The following is an 18,012-nucleotide window of genomic DNA, read 5'->3' on the forward strand; positions in this document are numbered from 1 at the left end:
ATATGGGAGCATCATCGGTTATAAAACTAAAATAACTAAAACAGAATTTCAAACACAACCTTCTTGCAGCTCTGGTATATGAGGTTTTTCTGAGGGCCTTGCTTATTGTTCAGCATACAAAGGCCTAGTCATACACTGCAGGTGCAGAGTTTGACTCCATATTACACTTGAGAGGAAATGTCAGAAGTTGGAGACGACACCAAGTTCAACCCGGAGGAAGAAGATTGATGACACTGATGAGGAAGAAAACCCAAAGAATACTGTGCTCCTTTTTGGTCCAAACCCCAGGATGTGATCCTCGCCTGAGAGAAGAGGTGAGCTCCCAAGGTCAAAGCAATATTCCAAACACTGGGTGGATAACATCAAGTAATGTTTCCTCACAGACATCAGTGGATTAACTCATAATGTTTTTACTAATTATTGCATTTTTTAAGTTGTTTGAATGTATTCCAGCAAAAGAAAAAAAAAAGAAAGCACATTGAAAAATCATGTAAGTGTCACTTTATCATGCTTTTGTGTTTTGAAGGATTATTCCTGGCAGAAGGGGAAAAGCTACAAGGGCAGACGGTTCCTTGAGCAACCTGATGAAAAGCATTGTGAAGCTTCTCATTCAAGGAAGCCAACACCTTCCCCCCAAATGCCATGCTCAGTTGCATTGGAGGGAGACATGCAGACAACAACAGCAACATCCATGGCAACTGAAGAAGTTAAAATTCTGTGGAATCCGATGGCCTGTCTTCGAAAATCAAGGAAATAAAATTAAAATAGTAAATGGGGATTTCTGTTCAAGTTCTCGCTGAGAGGCAGCACTTGAATTTTGACAATCTGTGGGCAGATTAAAACTGCTGCTCTGATTGTTAGTAGGAGCCATCTAAGTAGAAGCTTCAGTTTCTGTCCAAAGCGCCAGTTTAAGTACCAGCATAATAGCCTTGGAAAAACAATGATTAGATTAATACCAGACATTTTCTTTAATTAAAACCTCATTTTGATAACACTGAAAACATTCAATGGACCCCTCTGCAAAGCATGGACCTCAAATGTTTTTACAAGTAATACAGAACTAAAGAAAAGAAAGAAAAAAAAACAAGTGATCACAACCTCTGATCTTCAAATATTCAACTTTTTGTCAAAAAGTCTGAAACCCTGATCATTCTTGAAAACTTAAAAACTCGTTCCATCTTTTGAGAAACAGCAGCAGGATGAATCTGAAGGGAGCGACTGAGAAAATCAAGTTGGGCTGTGCCATTATCAAATTAGGGGTGAGTGTTGTTTTATTTTGATAAAATACTATTGTGTTATTGAAACTGTTGCGACTTTTATAGTGAAATCTCGTTATTATAAGATTTATATCTTATTCTCGGTGAGTTTTGCTTTGTAAATCAGAAATGTGGTTTTAAAAATAATTGCTGTTAGCAGTGCGCTGACCTCATTCCTGCGTTACTTCCAGTGCTCCGGTCTGTCCAGTTGTCGACGTTCTAGTCATTGAGGCGGTCCCGAGCTGGTCTCTGAAAAAGTGTCTCTTTGTTAGTTTTGTAGAGTTCCTTCTATATTTATTGAGGATAATAACTTCTGTCTGAAAGTATGGCTTCCACTGATGTTGCTCGGCAGCCGGTAAGCATTCTTCTCCTTGTTCGGCGTGTGGCGGAGTTGTGGACAGTAGAATAGGGAGTGTCCGCGGCTATCACTAAGTTAGCTCGTCCGATAACTTTCTTTCTGAAGTTTTTAGGAAATCTTTCAGTGATACAAATGCACACACCTCCATAGATTTCCCAATCACACGGATACAGAGCTATACAATTCAGTGGTGTTCAACTTTTGTGTATTTGCCACTTATAAAAGACTTTTTATTAAATGTATCCTTTTAAGTACGGAACAGAGGCCCTAGCTGGCTAACACAACATTAGCTGTGCTACATTAGGCATAATGGTGCACTTTTGGCTCAAATACTATCCATCAAACCAGGTCAGACTCAGTTAAACATGTCACATATGTTGTTCATAACTTTTATTTGCGTCGTTTCTCAATGTAATTTGGCGTTGATACACTTCAACGAAGGATTTCTCAATAATTAGCATGAATTCAATGTTATGAGGCTTCATTATGGTGAGTCGTGTTAATCACCTGTTGTTACTGTCGAACTGAAACAACTAGTTCAGACTGGGGCAGGTCAGAGGAGGGGGGTATCCTCAGGACTGGGAGACTCGGATCGTCGTTAAGACCACAAAAGAACAAAAAAAAACCCCTCACCTATCTTGCCTACCAATTAGATTTTGTTTTTAACCAGTATATAAGATTTAGAGTTATTTTTTCAATGTGTAAAATCTAAGAGAATTACTGTCGATGTAGCTTATAGAATCAGTTTGTATGCATTTGTTAGTCTCCACTAAATTCTTCAGTTTTACATGATTTTAAATTATCATTTCAATATGTTGGGGACGAATATGGCTAATTAATATTCTTCCCTCCCTTGCCATGTCTGGATTGATATTGCATACCACAAAGGAAGCAGATGGAGTCAAACTTTAATTCAGGTGCCACATACAGCCAGGTCTTTTAAAAAAGAGCGCGATAGCCTCTATATGCAGTCATCTCTAAAGTTTCTCTATAGATTTAGTCCAGATTTAACATACCGATAATGGTCTGACACTGTCTTAAGAATATTTTTAGTTGCCATCACTTAGAAGTTAGAGTCCTTATTGTTGAGTTATGATCTGTAATATACTGAAACTCCCAGACAGGGTCATCCTGTCTGCTGAATTAAACCCACATTTTTGAGAGCATTTGAAAAAGTTTTATTGCCTATTCAAATCTATTTCATATAAGTGGTAGTGAATGTTTTTCTGCTCAAAATTTATTTGCCATATCAGTGTTATCTGCCTTTACCATTTAGCTGCCAGTTGTACCACACATACATGGTGAGAATTCCCTTGCTTCTCAGTTTTGTGTTATGTTTACTATCTGTGTAACTCACTGATTGACAGCCCCACCCTTCTGTCTTGGAGTGGCAGAGACACAATATCATGCACAAAGAAAACAAACAGTCAAAGTATCAACATTTGTTTTAACTGTATGAAACATAATAATGTGGCACTGAAATAGCACGAGCAACTTAACTTTGAGCTGTCTGTCTGATGCTTGATGGATTCTGCTCCACAGGATAAAGGAGCCCGGCCCCTGTCACTCGCTGGCCATGTGGGGTTTGACAGCCTTCCTGATCAGCTTGTCAACAAATCCATCTGCCAGGGCTTCTGCTTTAATATTCTCTGCATCGGTACCCTGTCACACTCTCACACACATGCTCACAAAGTCACACAGCCTGGCTGCATGCACACAAACACTTTGTGGATCATTTCACTGTACAAGCTATTGATTGCTTTATCTTGAAGGTCTGTCCTCATTGCTTGTTAGCAGAAATATATCGCAGTCACACAGGTGGTGCTTAACTTGATATCAGTCAGGCGAATCTGATATGTAGGTACAAATTTACATTTATATCAAAGGGTTCATGAAATGCATAATTTATAAGGCTCAATAAGACTGACACAACAATATTGAGTTTCTGTGAGATGTAGTGACTGAAAATTGCTTCTCAACCTTCTGCGCTCCAGGTGAGACCGGCATCGGCAAGTCGACACTAATGGACACTCTATTTAATACCAACTTCGAGAACTTCGAGTCGTCCCACTTTGAACCTCAGGTGAAGCTCCGGGCTCAAACCTACGACCTTCAGGAGAGCAACGTCAGACTGCGGCTCACTGTGGTGAACACCGTGGGGTTCGGCGACCAAATGAACAAACAGGAGAGGTGAGAGAGACAACCTTGAAGTGTGAGTGATGAATCTGATCGTGCAGTACGATCACTGATCAGCTGTGTTTGTGTCTTGCAGCTATCAGCCCGTGGTGGACTACATCGACAGGCAGTTTGAGAGTTACCTGCAGGAGGAGCTGAAAATCAAGCGCTCGCTTCACAACTACCATGACTCTCGAGTCCACGCCTGCCTTTACTTCATCTCCCCCTCGGGTCATTCTCTCAAATCCCTCGACCTGGTCACCATGAAGAAACTCGACAGCAAGGTGAGAATTATATGATGATTTCACAATAGATTACTGTGTGTGGCAGTGTTTACTTTGGTTTGGGATTTCTGAATAACCCAAAAGAATGTGAGAATGCTACTCAATCAAATGTCAAATGCCAGGTGGATGAAAAAAAGAGTGGCTGGGTGATCTTACAATAACAAACCAGCTACTGGAATGAATAGCTGTTCAGAAGCTAATGGATGCCATTGTGGATGATGTTCTGTGGGAGGAACAAACAAATGCTTGCTGGAGAGAAACTGTGAAGCAGGACAAAGCGTATAAATGCATGTAAACCTGTGTTTTGAGAAGAAACATCTAAAATGTTCAGCTCAGTGTGTGCATTTTTTTCTAGTTAACATTCAAAAACCTTAGAGAGTTGCTTCATTCCATGCATTTTTATTATTTCTCTATTAGAATATAAATTGTCTTCAAAAAAACATTTGGTCTGCAAAAAAATGTTTACAGGGAAGAATCATCTTCCAGATAAAGTTGATGTGTTTTGCAGGCGCAGGACAGAATTTGATTTTCGTAAAGTTAAAGTCAGACCGCTTACTGGAATCTCGGGTTGACAAGATTCTTAGAAATGCCATTACTAAAATGCCTTGAGGAAAAATGTTCTGCCTTGATTAATTTACTACTGTGTGCCTGATACATGCACGATGCGCTGTGCTGTGCATGTAACAGGCACAGCACCCTCAATCAGCTTTGACACTGTATGGCAAGATCATTTGTATTGCTGTTAAAGTAAGCTTAAGTAATTAAATGAAATTAATATTTTTATCTGATCACTCAATTAATTACAAGAATAATCGATAGACTACTCAATTACTAAATGAATTGCCAGTTGTCTGCAGCCATACGTGAATCATAAAGTGAGCTGATAAAATCAGTTCAAGGAAGATTAGAAATTAGTGCTGATTATTTTCTTCAGAATAGCATATCCGGATTTGTTGAACTTGTCATATAATAAAACAGAACTCAAACAAATAATGCCGAATTTGGACTTGACCAGCAGAGGAAGTGTAGTTTTATAGTGAGTGTGTGTGGAATTAGATGTGAACAACAAACCAGTGTGAGAGTTTGAGTTTCTGCATGAGAGAACGAGCCGTGCTTGTTTTTAACGTGCGACTGTGGGGAGAGGTTCACCAGCCAGCCGAGGAAACCCCCCTCTATTCCCCTTGAAGTGGTCTGAAACTTTCCCATGCTCTCTCTGTGTACTGACTTTGTGTTTTTTGTGTGTTTGTGCGGTTCCACTGCGCCGGAGTGTCACTAACCCCGATCTACATGTGAAAGGAAGAGAGAAAGTGGTGGAATGCTGTAATCACCTCACGCAAACACGCTGGAGTTGTCCCTTTGTGTCGCTGTACAGATACACACAGAAAGAGAGGATTGTTGAGCGCGCAGCAGCAGCAGCAGCAACACACACTCGCTCGCTCACTCAGACAGCTGTTGGAACAGATCTCCTGGCATTGTTTTTGCCTTCTCTGCCGGGATCAGTTGGGGTGTGTGGTCTGAGTCCAGAAGCCTGCTCAGTGACAGCAGCTCGCTCCAATCCCGCGTTTGGTACGACGAGATGACAGACAGGCAGGAATGTGGGATGGCTTAGGCAGCAGATTGAACCGCCGGGCCAAGAATAACACCACGCAAGATGCTTTATATAACACTCATCTTTTGTAAGGAGCCCAGTTAATTGAAATAAACAGACTTCTAATTTGGTCAAGTTATGCTTGGTCCGTTAGTTTGAGACATTCTTACTGGTCTGGTTTCCAGACAGACGGTTGAACTGATAAGGTTTGTTCAGTTACCGGACGCTTATGAGATCAAGAGCTGCTCTGCTTGAGGAATGAAGCTTTATTAGTCTTGTTTTAAACTATTTCGCTGTAAACTACACATGAATTATTATATAAAGTTTGAAAAAAAACTAGTACTGTTGATTGAGACAGGCTAAAATGATACATATATGTCAATTATCCACTGGATAATCAACAAGTTGTCAGTTATGGAGCATATTTCCCATCATGCCGCAGGTGAACATCATCCCAGTGATCGCCAAAGCCGACACCATCAGCAAGAGCGAGCTGCACAAGTTCAAGATCAAGATCATGAGCGAGCTGGTCAGCAACGGAGTCCAGATCTACCAGTTCCCCCTGGACGACGAGACCGTGGCCAAGGTCAACACGACTATGAATGTAAGAAAACACACTCTGGAGGTCGCAGCAACGTGTGTGTGCCGACAGAAATACAGATGTGACGTCTCAAACAGATTTATTTCAATATGTTAAAATTGCGTTGCAGGGGCATTTGCCATTCGCTGTGGTGGGCAGCACAGAAGAAGTCAGCGTTGGGAATAAAATGGTGAAAGCTCGCCAGTATCCATGGGGTGTGGTGCAAGGTAGGACTGACCTTTGACCCTGTTGGCCATCAGCTGCATTTACATGGTCGCTGTTCTGAATCTCCTTGAATTATTTACCTTTGAGAGATCAGACTGTCCTGTATGTGAACCTGATCAGATAAGCTGGACCGTACATGAGTTGTCATGTGGTGACGTGCACACAGACGTGCACATGAACGGTGGGAAGCGGTCCAACCTTATTAGACTCTAAAGGACTCCACACCTCCTCGTCTGATCTGATCGGGTTTCAGTCGGACGGGTCGGAGAGAAATGTCGATTTCAATCGGATTGGCATTTAGGCGAACTGCTTCCTGTAACTACAGTCACGCGTTCAGGCGTTTGCTGTTGTATTTACATTAAGCCACAAATCGAATCGATGAACATATTTAATCGCCTCTATAAAAATGATCCGAGCTGGAAAAAATAACGTCGGCTCTGGTTTCCGGTGTCGTTTGACGTGTGCCAGTGGAGAACGAGAATCACTGCGACTTCGTGAAGCTGAGGGAGATGCTGATCTGCGTCAACATGGAGGACCTGAGAGAGCAGACACACACCCGCCACTACGAGCTGTACCGGCGCTGCAAACTGGAGGAAATGGGCTTCAAAGACACAGACCCCGAGTGCAAACCTGTCAGGTGAGGCGCCCGCCCTCCAACTCCAGGTGAAAACACAACTCAACGCTACGACCAGCCATTAAGGTGTGTGTGTTTGTGTGTGTGTGTGCGGTCAGTTTGCAGCAGACCTACGAGGCCAAGCGGCAGGAGTTCCTGGTGGAGCTGCAGAGGAGGGAGGATGAGATGAGGCAGATGTTTGTGCAGAGAGTGAAGGAAAAGGAAGCCGAGCTGAAGGAGGCTGAGCGGGAGGTAAACACACCACTCAACCGCTTTTCAAAAAGAAAGAAGTTCTGTACTTTATCCCCTCGGGGTTTGGATGTAATTGCTTTTTTTGTTTTAATTTCTTTCAGTTGATGATTTTTTTTTTCCTTCCTAAAGAAATTAAATAGTGTCTGCTGTTTTTAAATGTTGAACGGGCTCCCATCTATTGTCCCTCAAGGGAGAAAGTTCTGTGTACTCTGAATAAATGCGAGCATATTTTTCTTTCAAGCTTCTGCCTTCCCTCCGTATTTCTTCTTTCAGTTGATTAAATCCTCAAAGAACCAATAACACAACCGTTTTGCATTCGGTATTCATTCTCGGCAAGAAAGTAAAAAAGTTCTGCTTTCGATGGCAAATCATCTTTGTTGTGTTTTTTTTTTCTTTTTTTTCTGGCCCGCAGCTGCAGGGCCGCTTCGAGCAGCTGAAGCGGCTCCACGCCGACGAGAAGGCCGCTCTGGAGGAGAAGAAGCGGCTCTTCGAAGAAGACCAGAGCTCCTTCGGCAAAAGACGAGCCGCCGCTCAGCTCCTGCAGGCCCAGAGCCTCACCGCCAACGGAAAGAAGGACAAAGACCGCAAGAAGTAAGACTCTGATGAAGTGAATATTATTGAAGGCAATGAGGATTATTGGAGTGAATACAATAAAGAAAAAGAAAGAATTAGGTTGAGACATTGAGCCTGACGACCGTTTCTCCTCCAGTGTGGTTTCATAATAAATGGAAGAAGAAAGCCTCGGGTCTTCGTGCTTTTCCACATTCATGTTGCTCGCAGGTCAGAATATAAAATGTTTTCAGTGGCTTAATGTGAGTCTGTGTCTCTTTTCAGTTCCGGCTTCATGTGAAGACCTTCAGACCTGAAGTACACTCCACTGTGATCAGCATCTGCCCGCGTCCTTCAGCCCCGGTGTGGCCAGTCTAACACTAACCAGGGAAACCCACAAGAACCAACAGTGTGTGTGTGTGTGTATGTTTGTCTGTCTGTCTGTGTGTGTGTGACTTTGTTTTTGTGCCAAAGTTTTAAAACTACCCAAGGTTCCTTTATACTTTCCTCTTTGGTATTTTATAATCGTCCTTGCAGGTTTTAATACCTCTTTTGAAATGATTTTGTATTTATCTTTTCTATTTTTTTTTAATATAAAACACCCTTTCTCCAAATTCCTCCTGTTTAACTTTTGCTCGACTGAGAAACATCTCAGCGGACAGATCCTGTTTTTCTACATGTGAAGGATTTCTTCACTGATCTTGTATGTTTGGTGTTCAGTAAGCACACCTGAAAGGTTATTAATGCACCGAACAAACTCACGACTTCACACGAGAGACTCTGAAGTTTCTGAATAATAAACGGCCGCAGAGCAGCGTCTTCCAGAAAAGGTCATCACTCTGAGCCGTAACAGCTCCATTCCTGTGTCAAACCTATAATGCAAGATTTCCCTTTTGCTTCGCGCTCATACGATACAGGAAGCAGTATTTCCATATGATTCCCTTCGACGCAGAGCGTGACGTGAGTGAGAAATGTGTTAAATGTCTGGGAACCTTTAATCTGACTCCTCCTCACGTTACAACTGGGTGAAGCAGCTAAACGCCAAACGCACAGGTTCGGTTTCAGGTTAATGCAATAAAAATAAGCCGGAGTTCAGCTGTCGGAGAGAGGAGGCTGCTCTCCTGCCAGAGGACTCCTACAATGTACCTTTCTTCATTTTGTCCTCGTACAATAAAAATAATCAAATCCAGGAAAAATAATGTTGAGGGTTTGAATTGTGTTCGGTTGAGTCAAAACTGTTTTCATGGATCCAGTTGTGTGGAAATGATGAGGAAGAATAATATTTTATAATTGATCGGTTATTTGCTTCTACTCTATTCGCCAAGGGAACATTGATTATGCTGTTCTTTTCCTGAAGGGCGATCCGGTACGGTCATAAGGGCATTCTCGTGTCTGGCTTCCTCTTGTTCCACGTTTTTTGATGAGATAAACCTTCGGTCGGGACTCGCTCAGCGTTTTAAACCCTGCCGGATGATTCTCCAGCAGGTCTAAAGGGAAAACAAATGTTTTTAAACTTTCCATCTCTGCAGTGCTTTTTACAGTCACGCTGTTTTTTGTTTGCTTGGAGATCAGGTACATGTTATAGCATTTATTTATATATATAAAAATACACTTTGGTTTACTCATTCCCTTATTTTTCTTCCTACACAAACAAGTTGTTTGATCCTGTCCTTGTAGGAAAAAAAAAGAAATGCAGACTCATGAGGGGAAAGAGTATCTTACTGAGTCAGCATTTTGTAGAGAACAAAGGAAGGAGAGGAAGCTTTGCTTTTATGACTATTTTATTCACTTCTACTCTGCAAAGCGCCACAACTTGTGAAACCATCTTCACTCTAGATTAAACCAGATTTTTGTCATGAAGCGTGATTCATAAACCAGCTCTGTCTTTACGTTACTGTCTTCATTACCTTTAGCGCTCGAGGTGGTGTTCTCACTCGTTTTGTGGCTCCTCCTGTCTGGACCAAAATGGAAAATTGAGGGTTTGCTTTGTCGTCTCATTGTCACGCCAGGCTTTGATTTGATCAGACGGACCGCTGGACGAGTGCGAACACACACCAGAGACCTGTTAGTGCCTTATCTTAGAAATCCACCTCCTTGTACATCCAGGGAAACTACACCGATGCCTGTCTGAGACATGTTTGTACACTTGTATTTAAGGATTAAACAGTATTATTTGGGAGCTTTTTCTTTCTTTCCTCCTTCTTTCTAAATAAATCTCTGTATTTTTTAATGATACTTTGTGGTTTGTTCATTTGTCATGAAATCCTTCAGGAAGCGAAGATGTCATAAATTCAAGCCAGTCCTGTGAACCTCACCTTTCAGCAGTTGCATCAAGAAATTCAACTTAAAATGTCTACTTTTTTTTTTTTTTTTTAAAGAAATTCCCAGTTTAAAGAAGCTGACAGTTTCCGCGGCTTAATTCCTCCGCAGCTCTGCGATTCGTTTCAAAAGATACCGTTAAGGCGGGGATGACGGCTCTCCCCTTTTATCAGGAGGTAAGAGGATCGAGGACGATCGCCAGCTTTACCTTTATGCTTCAAAGAAAGATTTGGGAGGCGGCAAGTGGCTTAACGCCTCTCCCGCCTCCTCCGTGCACAAAGGGCCTTCCCCCCCCGTGCGGCCCGGCGTGGAGGCCCTGCTCCCTGCAGCTCCGCCGACCTTCATGTGACTCAGGTGGACAGACGGCTCTGGCGTAGAGCGCAAGGATGCTGATCGATTCCCTGCAGGGGATTGTGGGAAGAGGACATCCAGAGGACAACCGTTTCACCAGGGCAAACCGGAGGAACCGTGTGTGTGTGTGTGTGTGTGTGCGCAGCTTTTTGGTGGGAAGTGATGTCTCCCAGTTTTCTCAGCAGAGGTGAACACTTCATCTCCGCACTGCAGAAATCTTCAAAATCTAAGTCCTTAAATATGGAAACTTGGATCAAGTTTGTCCTGCAGCGTTCTTACATCCTTGATATCTGAGTAACACACACACACACACACTGACGTCCCCGTACACACGCCCTTGTCACCTTTTGCTAGTCACTCTAAATGCAAATGGGGATGATCATTGGAGACAGGCTCCAGTCCTGGAGAGATGAGGCTGTCATTTAGGGTTGGGGGGGCGCAGCAACGCTCTAAAATTACCAATTACACACTTCATCCATGCCAGTGTCGGCCTGAGAACAGAGGACGATCAGGAAAAAGGAGGACAGAAAGGTGGAGAATGGGAGAAGAGGGCATGAGGGACGGAGCTTCATTTCTAAGCGTCCCTCAGCCGCATCTCTGCAACGATGGAGGGAGATTCTCTCCATCCAGCCAGCGTACCTGCAAGACTCCTCCAGCCCATAATGAGCGCATTGTGAGAGCGGATCATTATAATTAGTGCTGAATATGAGACGATTCTCAGGGCGGCGCTAAAATCATCGTGGGCCGTACGGGCGATTTGTTTTTCTTACGTGTTAGAGCTCGTAAATGTGGTTTGAGAGAGAGCTGCAGGCGTGTGTGTGATAAGAAAGGAAAAAAAAAAAAAAAAAACTCCCACCAAAATCAAGTTTTTAAAACAAAAGGCATTTATTGCGAAAAATGCACTTGACATGAAAAAACAATCAAATCAACCACGGGTCATCAGTACAAGACGATGCATAATGATCACATGGTAGAAAGCGCTGGGCGTGGCCAGCACAGAGCATGACTTCAATGGCACAAAAGGCCTATAAATATTCTGCACAATATAGAATTATATATATACTTTTTTTTTTTCTGTTTCTCTCGCTGTTTTTTTTTTAAACTCCATTCAGTCCTCATGAGGCATGAATGTCCATGCTGCACCAAACTTTGTCATAAAACTTTTTTTTTTTATTTAAAGAGCTACATACAGAGGCCTCCTCCCACCCTCTCTCTCTCTCTCTCACACACACACACACACACACACTCACTCACTCACACACACAACCAAGTATCCATAGGAACAAATATGGCCGACATCTAATTCAAGATGGCAGGATGAGAGCTTCCTGGAGGGACAAGAAAGAGAAGTGCACAAAAACTTCATAGAAATCCAGTCCAAAAAACTGCAGCCTCGTACAAATGTGCAACGGTGTGTTTGGCGGTGCGTTCGGATCACGTGGGAATTCTACCGCTGCTGGCGGCTTGTAGACACGAACCATGAGTTTTCAAGTGGTATTATTTACAAAACCAGGAAGCCGAGGCCGAATGACAAGCTCACGTCACATAATCGAAAAAAAAAAAAAAAAAACACACGAAAACAACCGGCGGTTCAAGTCGTCTGAAGTAAAGTGACCACCGTGCAGTGGTTCGATTCCTGATGTTTTTGACTGCTGTAAACGCTTGAGCTCCAAACGAGGACTTGTGCTTGAGCGACAGAGAAAATTAGAGTCCTCGGGTCAGATCAGCGGGCGGACAGACACACGAAGGCCCCGCTCCGGGCCTGTGCAGAGCTGTTCTGGGATCTGCTGGTTTTTGTCTCCGGGCCAAAGAGAACAGAGGCGACTGGTAAACAATCAGAAAGTGGAAAAGAGGGCGCTGCTCTGCCGAGAAAGGAATAGCAGGAGTGTGTGTTATTTAATTTGTGAGTGTGGAGACATTTGTAGGCACTCGGGTTTGACTGACTGAGGTTTTGAGGCCAGTGGAACAACGTTTAGATCAGAGCCCTCGACACAGAGCGCCAACAGCAGCCGCTCGGCGGACTTCCTGATATTTTCACATTAGAAGATGTTGTTAACAAAAATACTAAATAAAAGAACAAGCAGAACTCTTCTCATGTTGGTTAGACACTTCTAAATATCTGAATTATATCTTTTTATTTCAAATATCTGATTTTGATGAGAGGTATTTCTATTCCGAAAATACGTTTTAATAAAAAAAAAAAAAAAAGTGATCAGGCTGTCCCACATTTTGAAAACCACTGGTTTAAGTCTCATTTCTAACCACTAATGTCCAAAATTTGACATTTAACTTTTATCGTCGAGAAACTGGCACTTTTAGTGGATGAAACCACAACAATTAATAATAACACAACTATCACAGAGCGGCACGATAAAAGTAGAGACACAACCCATCAGTGAAAACATCTCACATATAAAGAAAGGAACTGTTGAAACCCACAATCCTCATCTTCAACCTTCAGTCTCGCCAAACTCTGCGTGAGCTGGAACAATAATTCAGCATGAGTAGCTCCGATTTATCTGGTACCCAGAGTGCATTGCATTAATAACTGCAGCTCCGCGGTCGGTCACCCCTACTTCACAACCCAAGGTGAACATAGGAATAAATATTATATTTTTTTTAAATTGTACACCTTCTCTGAAAATACGTAATAAACCATGGAGTCTTAGTCTTACAACTAATAAAAAATTCTGCTTTGACATCAGATTCATCATTTGTACTTCCCTTTTCTTGTGTGTGTGCTTGTTTTCTGTGAGTCTGCAGAAAGCTTGTTGCAGGCGCTCGTTTCTGCTCTGCAGTCGGATCATTTGGGAATAAAAATAAAGTTTCAAGCTGTTTTGAACCTCCGGAGTTCGGTTGACTTTGAGAGGGATTGTACTGATGAGATACAAAGAAATAAAAACACATCTTGTGCCACTTTTACTTCAACTTTATGTTTTGAAGTATCTCTTTAGTGTTTTTTTCCTCTCATGCATTGTATTGATTCCAGACGCTGATCTGCTTCGAGCCCGTTAGAAAACCGTGCGCTCTGTCGCCTTTGTGCGCACGGCTGTTAGATGTTTGTGCTTCATTGAGGCTCAAACTGTGTTCTTTCCCTGCTGACCTCTCACTCTCTGGTTTACACACACTAACACACACACACACACACAGTGAGAAAGTCGAGCTCTGAGAGTCGTCGGGACGAAGGTAGACGGTTGTGGCAGAACGTAAACGAGACGTCAGCAAGTTGAGAAGAAAAAGTCAAAGGCTGGCAGTCGAATGACGAAAACAGATTTCCTCGCTCTCCCTAATAGCTTCCCTTTACTGCACAATCGCAACTCAAGAAAAGACCCCTTTTAATTTTCCCTCTTTCAAACTAAAAACTGGACAGTTTCAGTCATTTTTGACCCCACAAAAGAAGTTTGTCAGCTCAGAAAAGAACAATAAGAACAGAAAACGTGAGGAGCAGCAATGGAAATCCCTTCTGTCAAGTAGATGCGTGTAAAATACTGTATATATAGATATACTGGCAGGTTGTGAGAGCATTTTTCCTTTGTCGTCTCATACAGACGTTCAGAAACAGCTTCATAAATACAAATTCCTAAAAGAGTTTTGGCGCAACGTCCTGGATCTCATTACATTCAACGAGCCGTTTAATTCAGTTGAATCTGTCTGTGGGGGGGGGTCTAAGAAAGAAATCATACTTGATAAATGCAACATAAAAGAAGTCGTATACATTTATGCAAGATATATAAATAGAAAGAATAATGGCCGAACTCATACTTTACTTTTTTTTTTTTTTGCACCACTTGTTTTTAAATGAAAATCCCTGCGGCGGATCATCACAGCAGGACAGAAACAAACGTCTATTTCAACACGGAAACCAACGGGATAATGCTACATGCATCGTCGACACGCACCGGGAACAGACAGAAAAACGTGTGCTTGCTGTGGCAGGTCGCACGCGGAGACGTGCTGTCGCGATCCTTGGGTTGTTGGCTCAACGCCGCCCTCGTCGCCCGGCCCGACGTTTTCACTCACAAAACAAAGAAAGCACCCAAATTCAAGTTCTGAGGTCTCAGTGGAAAAAAAAAAAAGAAAAGAAAGAAAAGCAGAGCTTATGCTGTTTTTTGTGCTAGTGTTTGCTGGTGGATAATGCCGAAGAAGAGGAGGAGGAGGAGGAGGAGGAGGAGGAAGAAGAGGAGGAGAACCGGGAGGCAGGGGTCGTCTTTCTGTGCTCTCTCTGCGTCTGTGTGCCTTCAGTAGTCAACATCTGTAAAGCCAGCCTGTCTGATCCTGCGCTGGTCCAAGCTGGGGTTAGCTTCTGCGTGTGCGTGTGTGTGTGTGTGTTGGACTGATACAGATTTCTGAGGCAGGATGAGGATGTTTACAATGTGTTAAACAGTATTAAATACATATCAGCTTGAAATTTCACAGCTTCCTCTCAGATTATTCTGGGAAACTACAAAACTGTATCCAAAAACATTTGAAGTAAAATTCAATTTCAGCATCATCTTAAGGCAAATTCCCAATTTTGTTTTTTTTTTTTTTGTTTGTTTTTTTCATTTTGCTGGTCAGCATTTTTTTTTTCATCAAATGAGGTATAGAAAAAAATGCAAATCTGAGAAATCATGATCAGCTCCTTTGTTTTTGTATGCATGTGTTTGTGCAGTTTTTTTCTTTTTGACTCAGAAACAGGAAATGTGTGCATTCTTCTGTCCACTTTCTTCTTCTTTTTTTCCTTTTTTTTTTTTTTTTTGTGTGCCTTTCAGAAGCTTTCGACAAAGCTGCCGGGAAACAGGCCGGTCTGTCCCGTCCTCTGCAGAGTGCCTTTGTACCAGCCGTCATCCCGTTTCTTGTGGACAAACACCACGTCTCCTTCCCGCAGCTCGATCTCCGCCTCGCTCTGAGGAGGGTAGGGTACCACCACGCGAAACCTGCCACACACACACACACACACACACACACACACACACACACACACACACACACACACACACACACACACACACACACACACACACACACACACACACACACACACACACACACACGGAGTCAGGGTGGAGAAGAAGAACGGCTTCATTCTTTTTATCATAATAATAATCTTATTATCATTAACAACAGAATTTTACTGCATGGAATTTCCCCTGAATTTCTGAGTGAATTCATGTGTGACTGTTTGAACTTGGCTTTGATAAACTTTCACTGGGGAAAAAAAAACAGGAAAAAAAGAAACAAAGTCAAAGTAAAACAAGGCCTGCTGTAGTCGGACTGTTTCAAGAGCCAGTAAGCACATTATTATACGAGGTGGTCCAACAGCCGCTGCGCCGTTGGTCTGCTGCACCGCCGCCGTGGAGTGTGTACAAAGAAAAGGACAGACCGCCGTCCTGCCTTGCTGCTTTCTCTGACACACAGCAGAAGGAGGAATGTTGCATTGTTTCCCGGCGGACCGGCGTCTTGCTGACAGTGATCATACACGCTGTCATTAAATGCTCGGCGCCTCCTGCAGGTCCTGCGACGCGTTGGAGGCGAGTGTGAGTGTGGTCCTGGTTTTCAGAGGTTTTTCTCCGAGGGGGAACAAAGTGCGCGCGTGTGTGTGTGTGTGTGTGTGAGAGCAGAGCCGAGCTCTGGCAGCATGCTGGTTCCACCGAGTCGTCCGTCTCTCCAGGATAAAAAGGATGATGCACGATGTTGCACAGCAGATCTAAGCGCTGCTGAAATCACATATTATACCGTGGGTGCAAACATTTAAATCCCACACAAAGATTTGGTTTGCAGCTCTCACCTCGATTAAACACCGGCCCTCCTTCCCGTCTGAGCTGGAGCACGGTGGTAATGACACACCGATGCTGCAGACGCCTCGGGGCGGCTCCGGCTGTTTTCACTCTCTATTCTGCTCATGGTTTTATTGTCAGCGACTCTCTTAAGATTACTTTAACCCTTTTGCTTCGAGACCGGCCGGGTTTATTTTGGCTACGTGGCTGTGGAATTCAAAGCGTCCTGCGGTGATTCAGTTATTGCCGCTGCTGAGAGGCTCACGCTGACGCTGGTGCTTCGCGTCTGTGATTGGATGATTGCAGTGAGGAAGTGCTGTGGGCCACTGAAACAACTCAGAACAGGGGCGAAAACTCGACTCCTTCGCTTTCTGCATGTATCTTATTCTTGTTAATATCATCAATAGTTACTGTGTTTTTCTGTGTGTGTGTGTGTGTGTGTGTGTGTGTGTGTGTGTCCACCTTTCTCTGGACAGCGGTTTGGGTTCCGGCCGGAGGGCCATCAGGGCGTTGCTGGCGCGTGTTGCCGGCGGCGACAGGGGGAAGTTGGTGTCCAGAGAGCCGGACTTCCTGTGCAGCGGCTCCAGCCCGATGGCCCCCGCCATCTCGCTCTCGATGGGACAGGAGCCGGCGCGCCCGTGCGACGCCATCGGGCAGGAGCCTGAGCGGCCGTGGTGGTGGTGGTGGTGGTGGGGGTGGTGGGCGAGGTCGGCGGGCAGCGAGGGGTCGTGGGTGGGCGGGGACGACGGCGGCGAGCGAGGCTTCTTCTTGGCGGCGGCGCCCGAGAGCAGCTTCAACAGACCGCCGGCTTTCCTCTCCTTCTGAGAATGGAGGAAAAAAGAAGAGAAGAGAAAAGAGAAGAGGAGGGAGGAACACAACAACAAATACTTTAATATAAAGCGAGAGCTCGACTGGCTTTTAAGAGAGTATTGAACGAGACGTCTCGGTAAATAACGCTGCCATCCTCCTCCCCGCTAAAGCTCTGTGTGAATAATGAGCTCCTTCTCAATATTCATGTTCATGGAAATCTTTCGGCCTGAAAAAAGAGAAAGAAAGATCAAAAACCTCCATCATAATGAGCCCCAGAGATACTGATGGAAAAACACTTGAAATCTTGACAAATTCTGATTTTCCATTTTCTCCTGTCAGTGAACACTCTGATAAGGACGTGACTGAAATCAGCTGAACTCGCTTCATGGGCAGTTTCGTCGTCTGTTGGTGACACAAACAGGAAACAACACAATGGTGCAACCCCCCTGCCAGGTCTGTAACAATATAATACGTGAAGCATCTTCTAACAGAACAACTCAAAGTTCTGAGAACAACAAACGACGGAGAGAAGAACAGCTCGAGCCTCCTCCTCCCTCAAGGGCTTCACTCAAGTCTCAGAAAGAAGCGCATAACAGTGATCCGAGGATCAATAAAGCCTGTGTTCACTGTGTAAATGAGACGCAGCCAAGCACAGTGGCTGGCGTTCTATTCTTCAAGCTGATTACGAGTAACCGAGTCTACTGGTGATATATTATTATTATGATTGATCTGAACCAAAGCGTTTCTCCCTGGTGCCGATAGAGGCACATTTATGATTTTCTATTCAAACTTCATTACAGATTGATTACATATGAGCTGGACAATATTATCTGCTCAGTCAAACTCATGCAGCCTGACACCCTCTATCAAGACAACATGGATCAATACCGAGCCTA

At 43.7% G+C, this 18,012-nt stretch overlaps 2 protein-coding genes across 3 annotated transcripts in view; one reads left to right on the forward strand and one right to left on the reverse strand.

Annotated features, from left to right (window-relative positions):
- The first annotated feature begins 1,459 nt into the window (after positions 1-1,459).
- On the forward strand, positions 1,460-10,115 carry septin10 (septin 10). Its single transcript, XM_030112516.1, has 10 exons — positions 1,460-1,611; positions 3,157-3,271; positions 3,609-3,804; positions 3,887-4,073; positions 6,104-6,265; positions 6,372-6,468; positions 6,935-7,103; positions 7,199-7,331; positions 7,744-7,922; positions 8,166-10,115. Exons 1-10 carry the CDS (start codon positions 1,582-1,584, stop codon positions 8,179-8,181), a joined length of 1,284 nt encoding a protein of 427 aa, XP_029968376.1. The 5' UTR covers positions 1,460-1,581; the 3' UTR covers positions 8,182-10,115.
- Positions 10,116-15,252: 5,137 nt separating this feature from the next.
- LOC115403556 (E3 ubiquitin-protein ligase SH3RF3) overlaps positions 15,253-18,012 on the reverse strand; it is an 83,336-nt gene continuing 80,576 nt past the window's right edge. The window contains exons 9-10 of one of the 2 annotated variants that reach the window (XM_030112502.1): positions 16,769-17,127; positions 15,253-15,466 (exon numbers count right to left, since the gene is read on the reverse strand). In XM_030112502.1, the coding sequence (XP_029968362.1) occupies positions 15,298-15,466; positions 16,769-17,127 (528 nt within the window). In that variant the 3' untranslated portion in view covers positions 15,253-15,297. The remainder of the gene's footprint in view (positions 15,467-16,768; positions 17,128-18,012) is intronic. The other variant, XM_030112501.1, reaches the window with a different exon arrangement.

The sequence above is a fragment of the Salarias fasciatus genome, chromosome 16, assembly GCF_902148845.1.
Source record: "Salarias fasciatus chromosome 16, fSalaFa1.1, whole genome shotgun sequence".
Classification (NCBI taxonomy): Eukaryota; Metazoa; Chordata; class Actinopteri; order Blenniiformes; family Blenniidae; genus Salarias; species Salarias fasciatus.